The sequence below is a fragment of the Triticum urartu genome, chromosome 7 (genome assembly GCF_003073215.2).
Source record: "Triticum urartu cultivar G1812 chromosome 7, Tu2.1, whole genome shotgun sequence".
Lineage (NCBI taxonomy): Eukaryota > Viridiplantae > Streptophyta > Magnoliopsida > Poales > Poaceae > Triticum > Triticum urartu.
Window position 1 is genome coordinate 612,646,800 of NC_053028.1, and position 10,723 is coordinate 612,657,522.

The 10,723-nt window shown below is 45.5% G+C and overlaps 1 protein-coding gene and 1 pseudogene across 1 annotated transcript; both read right to left on the reverse strand.

Moving 5' to 3' along the window:
• Positions 1-3,661: 3,661 nt before the first annotated feature.
• On the reverse strand, positions 3,662-5,158 carry LOC125522117 (peroxidase 45-like). Its single transcript, XM_048687193.1, has 3 exons — positions 4,810-5,158; positions 4,341-4,698; positions 3,662-4,228 (listed from the first exon to the last, which is right to left on the reverse strand). The coding sequence occupies exons 1-3, from the start codon at positions 5,029-5,031 to the stop codon at positions 3,855-3,857; spliced, it is 954 nt and encodes a 317-aa protein (XP_048543150.1). The 5' UTR covers positions 5,032-5,158; the 3' UTR covers positions 3,662-3,854.
• Positions 5,159-7,702: 2,544 nt separating this feature from the next.
• On the reverse strand, positions 7,703-9,688 carry LOC125519175 (annotated as a pseudogene).
• Positions 9,689-10,723: the final 1,035 nt, after the last annotated feature.

The following is a 10,723-nucleotide window of genomic DNA, read 5'->3' on the forward strand; positions in this document are numbered from 1 at the left end:
CGATCTGCGCCGCCGCCACCTCCTCTTCCTCACTGGACTCGGTACCGGCCTCCTCCTCCGTCCTCCCTCTAGTCGCCGCTGGCCGGTCCCTCCTCGCTCCGCCTTCCTCCTCAGTCCTCCCTCCACTCGCCGCCGGCTGGCCCCTCCTCGCTCCGTCTTCCTCCTCCGTCCTACTCTCTTCTCCCTCCTCGAGTCGCCCCTCCTTCTCCCTCCTCCCTCCTCCATCCACAACCCCTCCTCCCTGCTACATTTTGATTTAGTAGGCTAGTTGATTTAAAACATTTTGATTTAGTTGATTTAGTATGTAGTTGATTTAGAACATCTTGATTTAGTTGATTTAGTAGGCTAGTTGATTTAGTTGATTTAGTAGGCTAGTTGATTTAGAACATTTTGATTTAGTAGACCAGTTGATTTAGTTGATTTAGAAAATGGCGCCACCACCACCACTATCTCGACTGTGCAAGTCAAGGTGCGCCAGCAGCCTTGCAACTGGCAAGCTGTTCGGCATCTACTTCCAGCCGAGTTTTCGTCATGCGGCGGTAAGAAATTAGATGAAATGTAACAACTATTTTATTTTTAGTGTTGGCATTGCTGCATTGTGTCATTTTACTTTTTTTTACACAGATCATCCCATGCAATGTGAGGTTGAAATTCAACAAGCTGACAGGAGACACTGTGACATTTGAGGCTCCTGGGGGGCCGTACACTATGGAGGTCGAGAAATGACGCAATATGTCGCAGATTGGAGGAGATGGATGGGCCCGTTTCCTTGCCCACATGCGTCTTACTAGTGGTGAGTTGATCAGCTTCTCCTTCAGAGCAGAAAGACCCAAGCTGGCTATCATTTATCTCAACCTGGTAGAAGATGACGAAGATGATGAAGATGATGAAGATAATGAGGACCCACTCGATGAAGATGATGAGAACCCACTTCATGAAGCCATCATAGCTCAAAGAATGAGGCTGAGCGAGGAGGAGGTGTGCAACCTATGGGACATAATTCCGCCATGTGATGACTTTGTCTGGGTGCCATTCGTGACCCACCTGACAAGTACCATGGTCGATCGGCATGAAATGGTATGTTATACGTACTGCCTGTAGTAATTTGATGATATATATATATATATATATAGATGCTTTATTGTTATACTTACAAATGCAAATTAATCGATGATATGCTTAGTGAATTCGATGATATGTTTAATGTAGAGTCCAACGATATGCTTTGTGGAATCTAGTCGATGATATGCTTTAGTGTAGAGTCTGATCACATGCTCTTATTAGTGTAGAATCCAAGGAACTATTAATAGTGTAGATAATCCATATATACTTATTAGTATAATTCATGATTAATTAGTACAAATGCGTAGTACTGTGTCTTTTGATAGTGTAGAAACTAGACTTAATAGAAATATATTTGCAAGAGTATGTGCGAGGCTATTTATTAATTGATATATTTTTCTTATTCAGAAATTGCCAAAGAACCTATCTGTGAGTTGTGGTATCGAGCCTGATGAAGAAGGCTCAGCTGGACTACGCCTTACCGCAAGGGGCTCCATCACCACATGTACTTACCGCATGGACACAGACGGTCGCACACACTTAAACTCGGTTGGGTGGAAGAGATTCCTCGTTGGCAAGTATCTTTGTGTTGGACAGGCCATCCTAATTATTATCAGGAACATCCACCGCCCAGGCTTGAGGATGATGATCGTCGTCGATATCATCTAGAACTACATATGTGTGTGTGGCTATATCATCTAGAACTACATATGATGATCGTCGTCGATATCATGTAGAACTACATATGATGATCGTCGTCGATATCATCTTGTACTCCTTGAGGATGCATGTTGAGTATATATGAAATTATTATCTAATACTCCCTCCGTTCCAAATTACTCGTCGTGGTTTTAGTTCAAATTTGGAACCGAGGGAGTACTACCTAGTACCTATAATGCTTTATGAAATTGATATCTAGTAGTACCTAGTATCTGGAAATTGCTGTTTATTGAAGCTGAAACGGGGTAGAAAGCCTGGGGGAAATGATGAAAGATATAACAGTAGCGCGGGGCCAGGAAATCATTACAACTAATTAGTAGTAGCGCGTTCCGGAAACGCGCTGCTGATACAATCCATAGTAGTAGCGCGGGTACAGACCGCGCTACTACTAACAGTTAGCTGTCGCACCTTATTGGTAGCGCGGTTGCCCGCGCTGCTGATAGCCTCAAAACCCGCGCTACTACTAGGGTTTTCCCTAGTAGTGTTGGTGGCCCAAACATGCATCTTTCTTTTGTGCTACTCGACACTTGTATTGTCTGATGGTTGTATAAGCGGGGCAAGAGTGTTTTTCGACAATCTCATGCAGGAATATGTCACATGGCCTATATCATATTTGTTTATTTTCCTAAAAGAACGAGTGCTGAAATTACATAACATGAAAGTTCCTTCAAAAACAACTCCGATCCTCAGAAACATCCTCGTCTTTTGCGTCTCGTACATATGTTGATGGCGCGTAGAAACTGCCACATCTATTGTCCGCCCTAGCCATTGAATAGGAGAGTAATATTCAAGTAGAGAGTTGAGAAGTCATCGGTCTCTACCGAAAGCGTCGTCGACGTATATCCTGAAGGATCCACAATTCAAAGAAGAAGGCGATATTGAGTCTAATGACAAACCCTTGTAGCCCTTACCATCTCCGCCACTCCAGGAAGGAGTAGGAGTGGACGACGATCCTTGACCTGATACCGCCCGGGAGACTAAAATGCAGACCTATATCCAGGCCGCGCACACATGTGCTCATAGAGCTGCCACCAACGGGGAACGAAACCGCCACATCTAGGACCCCATCGTCTTTCTTAACCATGATTTATTTTCTGAATATTTTTTTGCGGAGTTATTTTCCAAATCTTTAGATTTACACCCTATGGAACATTCTATTTTCTTTTCCTCTAGCACCGCATCCATCTCAATCCAACCTCGTCTCCATCAGCACTACCACATCCGGTATCGCGCCACCTCCAGCTTGTCATGCTTCCCACTATGTATCAATCCATCCATAGGGGTTTGTTGGTTTTATGCTCATGCACTGATGCACAGTTTGAGTGATTGCCATGTCACCTTAGACATCACCAAGATCTGCTAGGAAAACAGGCAAGATCTTTCTGGTGAGTGGTTAAGTGACCATGTATTTGTGAAAGCAAACACAAGTTTTGGTAGGTTTTTGCAAATTGCTGGAGCCACGTATACTGAAATCCACTATTTCTGAAATACTACACAAAAACATCCGCAAGGATCATAGGAGTAGTACAAAGGAAGATCGATCTAAAATCATAAAAAACGTGCGGACGGCCGGGCAATGGGCAACCTGAACATGCTCACGCAGATGGTGCTGTTACGTACCCTGTGGGAATTGCTAGTTAACGCATGGTGCACTCAATTGCACTAATCATAGTGCTCCATTTCAAAGGTCGTTGGAGCATGCAAGTGCAGATCATGGGCATTTGACGTTGATGAAGTTAGGTCTGATATGATTTGCTTTTGGTGCCAGTCGCGACCTAGCTAGATCGAGGCTAGAGCCATCATCATGCTGTTTTGTGCTGGAGTCTGACTCGTTGTCACAAAAGACACCTGCATCCTCACATGATCTATCAAGACAACATATCCAACGGCAAGGCATCACAATTCGATCAGCCAAGGACATCTTACAGTGGATTAGTTGAAGACATCATGGGCTCCAAGAATCAAAGCCACATGCATGTATAACAACTTGATCGATCTTATTACAGTTGCGTCATGGACAGTTTTTTTAAAACTGTGTGAGCATCAGCAACCAGCCAGCGGGGACTCTGTAACTAATTCGTGTACCGGCAGTCGCGGCGTATCTCGCCGTCGGCCGCCGTCTTGACCCCGACCCTGCCGAGCTTGGTCATGGCGACGGTGAAGTCGTAGAAGAAGGTACCCTGGTTGGACGCGTAGTAGTTGACGGTGCCGCGTGACCTTGGGTCCGTGTACAGCACCTGGTCGGAGCCCAGGAGGCCTCTGCCGCCCTGCAGGTTTTTGTAGTAGGAGTTGTCGAATCCCAACGGCGTCGGGTCGAGAAACGCGGAGCTCTGGCTGCTGGTGCAGGTGCCCCGGAGCTGCGCCGCGAAGCCTGAGTCCATGGTCGGGTCGGTGCCGATCCTGGACTGGAAGAAGCTGCAGTCCGCCGCGCCCATGGTGTGGCCACCTGGATTCGCGCGCAAGTGATGCGATCGTGCAGCCAGCGAGATTTCAACAGGTCGGCGTGTGTTGCAAATGGCGTTCAGGAGAAGTTGATGAGTACGTACTACTTCAGTTACCTGAGAGTGCGATCATGTCGGTCTGGGAGAGTCCCAGGCCTGAGAAGAAGGCGTTGAGCTTGTCGAGGTTGAAGTCGACGTGCGGCAGCACCACGCTGCTCTTCGTCGAGACCTTCCCGTCGTACCTGCCCAGCTCCACCTGGTAGTATGGCCCTCCGCTCTGGACGACGGACTCTCGAGCGGCGAGGGCGAGTATGTCGGCGCAGGACACCTTGTAACGGCACTGCGGGTCCTTGTCGACGGCGGCCTTGGCGTCCAGGACCGTCTGGAAGCCCTGCGGCTTCAGCGACTGGTCGTCCGGGCTCCCCCACTCGTCGTCGCCGTTCGAGTTCACGATCATGATCGACGCGTCACAGCCCTGCAACGTACGTGCACAACAAGTTATAGATACCTACGTCATCAACTCATCAAGTCGACATGTAACTCTACAAGGGCGAGCTCAATCGGCCAGTGATCAGAGGTTGTGTACCCTGACGGCGCAGTCATGGAAGAAGAGCCTGAGCGTGGCGGCCGCCGAGATTTGGGACTGGGCCATGGACTGCCTGACGGAGTTCCGGACAATGGTCTCCAGGTTGGGGCAGGTGCTGGCGTAGTACCCCGGCCTCAGCTGGGCGGCGGCGAACGGCGAGCCGAGCGCCACCACAACGACGGCGGCGGCGGCGAGGGAGGCTAACCATCCAAGGTTCGCCATGGGTCGATCGGCCCCTTTCAGTTGCTTCGCGAAGACTGTTGCCTTTGCGTGCTCTCCCAAAAGTGTGGCTGGCCGGCTAGCTCGTGGCCTCGTGCGGTCGTGCCTTACCGGTTTTAGCTCGATCTAGATATATGGAGGTTGCACGTGGGGTTATATAGCCCAGAGCCGGAGACCGACTGATCCAATCCTCGCCGCTTGAGCAACAGCTAGATATTTGCCACTTGGAGTACGTAGGAGATAATGCTCGTGCATGGTGATCAAGACACAGCTCATTTAACACGGTGTGTGTGTAACGGCCGAGGAATTGGTTATGCAGGTTGCAGAGACGTACGTGCCGTTGCACGCTGACGAACGAGCTGTTCCTCCTTCAACCAGTAGGACTAGCAAAAGGGTCCGTGGGTTGCAACGGGAGTAAAGAATATCACACGCTCTTAATTTACAAAAAATGGTCTATAATCTAAGTATTTTTAGCTAGGGCCCAAACAAAGATGGTCTACGCCTATGAAAGCGCAAGTTCAAGATTTCACCTTTCTTCTATTTAAACACAGTTTACATATAGATTTAATACATACAAAGAAACGGGGAAGTGATCTTCAATTTTGTCTCCAATCCTTGTTGAGAGGTTCATCCACAATCCGAATCAGTAATGATATGAAGGAAAGATGGTTAATAGATAGTACTTTTTAAATTGTTAACAGGTAAAATAACATTATATTCAGATTCTATATATTTTTCTAATCAAATTTCATATATAACATGTTAAATTTGAAGTTACGGTTTAGAAGATACGAGTGTTTTAAAAAACATTTGATATGTACCGCGGGTTTAATGTCAGAAACATTAGGGTTTTTTCTATAAAATAACATGACGGACTAAGAATACCTATTTCTTTTACTAGATGATGCCCCGCGCGTTGCTGCGGGAATTGGTTGCAATATATTTCAATAAGATTAGATTGTGTGAAATATAAATTTTTAGATTAACAACACATGAACCAAAATTAAACATGCATATGACTTATTATATGTGATAAAATATTTATTGAATTTAAGTTGAACAATAGAATGATAATTATTTTCCCATGCATGGTTGCATGTGATGGTGGGTCTTTATCATGCATGGTTGTATGTTATGGTGGGCCTTATCCCATCTATGATTGTATGGTGATGTGGCATGCTTGCATGTTAAGATAAATAGGTTAGTGGGGATCAATCTCTTAGGTATATAAGATTAGTAGGTATAGATATAGATGTTCTCAACTTCTCATCATAGGCCTCAGTGGCGTAGCTAGGGGGGCCAGGGCGGTCCATGATTTTACTATAGCCATATTATAGCAAAAAATAAGTAAAATCTAACATGAGCAATTAAACACAAATGAAAGTTCTACTATTGGACCACCCTGGATTATTGAGTTGGCTATGCTAATGATATTAGGCCTTAACAAATGACAAACAAGGAACAAAATCTTGGTGCGAACCGTTGGACACCCCACCCAATCATCATTTTAGTCGTGGTTGCTTTTGTGAGTTGTTAGATCCAAACCCTAGGGTGCACTGAAGATGCCGCTGCTAGAACATGAGAGTAATGTCGATGCATGCAGTCGAGAAGTCACCAAAATCCGCCGAGAGAGGGATCCACACGGCTTGGGGGAAAAGACGATGCTTGATCGAATGACACATAGGACATCTCTAACACCGACCCGCAAATTCCTTAGGTATATGTATGTTTTTATGTCCGGACGTTGTCCGTGGACAAGATACGGGAGAGCCATCCAACGCTAATTACAAAGTATCCGATTGGAAGGAAAAAAAGTGCCTAAAGACCATACATGTGATGGGATATTTGTGGTTTAGTGTCCGATTGGGATACTTGAAGTCCACTTCGAAGCAACTGCTGCAACTTCGGCACCTTCGCCGACTAAGATGCACAACCAGATCTAGGATTCAGGCCACAGCCATGAGTTCTTAGACATGCCGCCACTAATTGGGAGGCAAACCGCCGATTCTTTTTCCCTCAACTATTTTTTTCTCCTCCACAACATCCTTCGCAGTCCAACCTCGTCTACATCAGCACCACTGCACCTGTATCGTGCCACCTCTATCTCATCATGCTTGCCCACTATGTATGAAGCCTTTCGTAGGGGTCTGTTTGCTAACATGTTCTTGCACTGATAAATATGATGAAGTTAAGTGATTGCCATGTACACCGTAGACATCACCATGATCTGTTAGGGAAACACCCAAGACCGTTTTGGAATTGTTCAGTGATCGTCCACTTGTGAAAACAAACACAAGTTTTGGTAGGATTTTGCAGCAAATCGAGGAAGCTACGTACACTAAAATTTGCTCTCTATGAAATACAATATAACTCCGCAAGAATCATAGGAGTAGTGAAATTGCTAAGTTGTGGTCTAAATTCCAATAAAGGCTAACTTCTAACGGAGTGGAGCGGAGGCCCGTCGCCGGGATGCTTGAGTCGTGGCCGAGCAGAGGTCTGAGTTTAGCCAATGACGCCCCACCCCATGCCAGGGACACCGGGTGGGTGTGCGCGTCTGCGCGCACGGGGGTAGGGGGCGACAGCCCCCCCCCCCCCCCCCCCCCCCCCCGCTGCATGGATCAATATTGACCTAGGCCATCAATGTTATATATGTAAGCTGCAACACGGGATGAGATCATGTTGTAAATCCCAATGGCGTTGTGTAGAGGAACTTGAAGCTCTGCTTGTTGACGTAGGTGCCACGGAGATGTGTGGCTAAACTCGAGTTCTTGTTTAGGTCAGTGCCAATCTTGTATTCGAAGAAGGCACAATCCACATCGCCCATGGTGTGGCCACCTGAATTCACACACAAGTGATGCGGGATGGTCAACATGATGGTCCGTTGACGGGTACTAGTTGAGTTAGTACCTAACAGCGCGATTATGTCCGTCTGGGAGAGGCCTAAGGTTGAGAAGAAGGTGGCGAGGTTATCAAGGCTGAAGTCGAAGTGCGGCAACACGACCCTGTCCTTCGTCGAGATCCTCCCGCCGTACCCACCCGGTTCCACCTGGTAGTACTCTCATTGCCTCTGCAACAATGCACGGTACAAGGAATGTGTGTAGCATTTCACGTGCTCAAACTATGTGAGCCATCACGGAAAAATTGATTTCGAGTGATTACCTGGATGAGGAATTCTCGTGCGGTGATTCGGAGGGCGTGTATGTCGGCGTAGGACACCATGTGACGGCACCACGGGTTGCTCTTCACCACAGCCTTGGCGTCCATGATCGTCTAAAACCCATGCGACTTCAGCGACTGGTCGTCAGGGTTCCCCCCACTCGGCATCCGACCTCTTGATGATTATCGATGCATCACAACCCTACATCTGTGTGTCATTCGCTGATCACTATCTAATTGATAATACTTGCATTGAAAAAATTGATTTCGAGAAGGCGTATCATAGAGCAAGATGGGACTGTTTGGAAAAGGTTATGCACAAAAACATGTCTCGATCCATCGTGGACAAGTTGGACTATGATGAATTGTGAACTCGGGTCTATCCTAGTCAAATATTTGGCGATGCCCGCTTTAGAAGGACGTTTGGGGAACAGGATGCCCTGGAGTTGCATGGGTTGCTGGAAGCGTTAGTGGCATACACATATCATATGGCTGCGATGTTATATCATGGAGACTAGAGGCCTCGGGCATGTTCTCCATGGGTTTGGATTACAAGGAATATTTAGGGCCGCTCCCCCATGTGATTTGAGGGACATTTTGGAAGGCTTGCATCCCGCAAAAATCAATATCTTCCTATCCCAAGTGGAGAACAAGTGCGATGGAAAATGTGTTTGGTGCAGCCAAGATGAAAAATCAAGACCATATTCTCTTCAGATGCATTGTGGCTAGATTTGGTGCAGCCAAGATGTAGAAGGGTATATGTTTCGTCATTCGGTCGACTTAATGTATAAATTGGTGGTATTCTTGCAGCTTTGGAAGTTGTTGGCAAGACCACATGACCGTCCTTAGGTAGAGCTGCTCACGTCTCACATCCAATCATGTTGCACTGAGCTGCACCGACTGGCGACTGAGGTGCACCGACTGGCGAGGAGGGACATCACCGTCTAGGAAGTCGCCCACCTGCCTATTAGGAGCTGCATGTGTTGTCCTTCATGGCACACGTATCTCATCCATGACTACTTGGGCTGGGTCACAATGTTAGACCCTTGCTAGTCTTGTATCGAATTACTTTTTTTTTGTTGGTTGCTACTCTAGTCTCTTGTTTTTGTAAGCGTCTTATTCTAAGGTCTAACCGTTCTAAAAAAATTGCATGACAAAAGAACTATGGTGTGTACCCTAATGGCGCAGTCATGGAAGAGGAGTCTGAGCGTGGCGGGCGCGGAGATTCGAGACTGGGCCCTAGACTAGTTTACGGAGTTCCGGATAATGATCTCTAGGTTGGGGCAGATGATAACGTAGTAGTCCATCCTCAGCTGGGCGACGGTGAAGGGTGACTGGAGCACCATGACCAAGACGATGACAAAGGCGAGGGAGACTTAGCATGAGTTCACCTTGGATATGTCCTTTTCATTTGCTTCGTGGAGATGGTTGCATTGTGTGCTCCTCAATAGTGTTTACCTCGATCGAGGCAGTATGAAATTGATGGGATAAATGGAGATCGCATGTGGGCTCTATATAGAGCCCGACAATGGATGGTCAGTCACTAGGTCAGTGTGTGGCTTCTGCCCTAATCTAAGCTAATTCCTGTTTGGCACCGCCGATTAGAGCATGGTTAATAGTAGAGCAAACTGCTGGTTGTATCTTGTAGCCATGTTATCTATATTTAATCTCAAAGCCAACTCATACAATAGGGACCTATGGATATTTAATACTTTATCATTGCTTGGCCTCACCATCTTCTTCTCTCACAAAGTTTATGGAGCTCGTGCCACAACCGACTACTAATCTCGGACCCACTTCTTTTCTCTCTCATATTCTCTCTCCTTCAACTAAGCACAAATATTATATTTAAATCCTTATAGCATGCTTACATCACCTTATTGTAACTTGCTCTTACTATGCAGTAGGTAGGGCTCGCACAACTCCACTATGAAGTTCCTATGCGGGCCTATCCGGTTTTTTCTCACCGGTTTTGGCAACATTCTAGAAGGTTCCCTGATTTTTCTAGGATATTTTTTCTTTTGGGGTTTTCCACGACGGTTTTTATGGAGGTTTTTTGTTTTTCATTCTTCTTCTTTGTATTTCTCTTTTCCATTTTTTTATCTTTTAATTTCCAAGTTTTCTTTGATTCAAGATTTCGATCAATTCATAAGTTTAAAATTTGCGGGTTCTTTCAAGTTCACAAACTATTGTCTAATTTTTAAAGATTTTACAAATTTATGAATTGATTTTGAATTTGGATTTTTCTTTCAAATTCATGAACTTATCTTAAATTGGTGGACTTTTTTCAAATTCACGATACTTATTAAATCAATGAAAAATTTAGAAATTCAGAAACATGAACTATTTTTGAATTCTTGAAGGTTTTATGAATTCAGTAATTTTATTCAAATTGGTGCACTATTTTCAAAAAGACAAACTCTCTTTTAAATTCACAATTTGTTTTCCAAATTTGTGGAAGTTTTTCAAATTTAAAACATTTTTTATAACTCATAAATATTTTCAGATTTCACCATTTTTTTATATTTTAGGAACCATT

What these genes read in the sequence shown, in the direction of transcription:
- LOC125522117 (XM_048687193.1), bottom strand. Translation starts at nt 5,031, where the DNA reads ATGGCGAACCTTGGATGGTTAGCCTCCCTCGCCGCCGCCGCCGTCGTT. An exon ending in TCCATGACTGCGCCGTCAGG is followed by an intron (nt 4,699 to 4,809) that starts GTACACAACCTC and finishes CGTACGTTGCAG; the next exon opens with GGCTGTGACGCGTCGATCAT. An exon ending in CGACATGATCGCACTCTCAG is followed by an intron (nt 4,229 to 4,340) that starts GTAACTGAAGTA and finishes GCGCGAATCCAG; the next exon opens with GTGGCCACACCATGGGCGCG.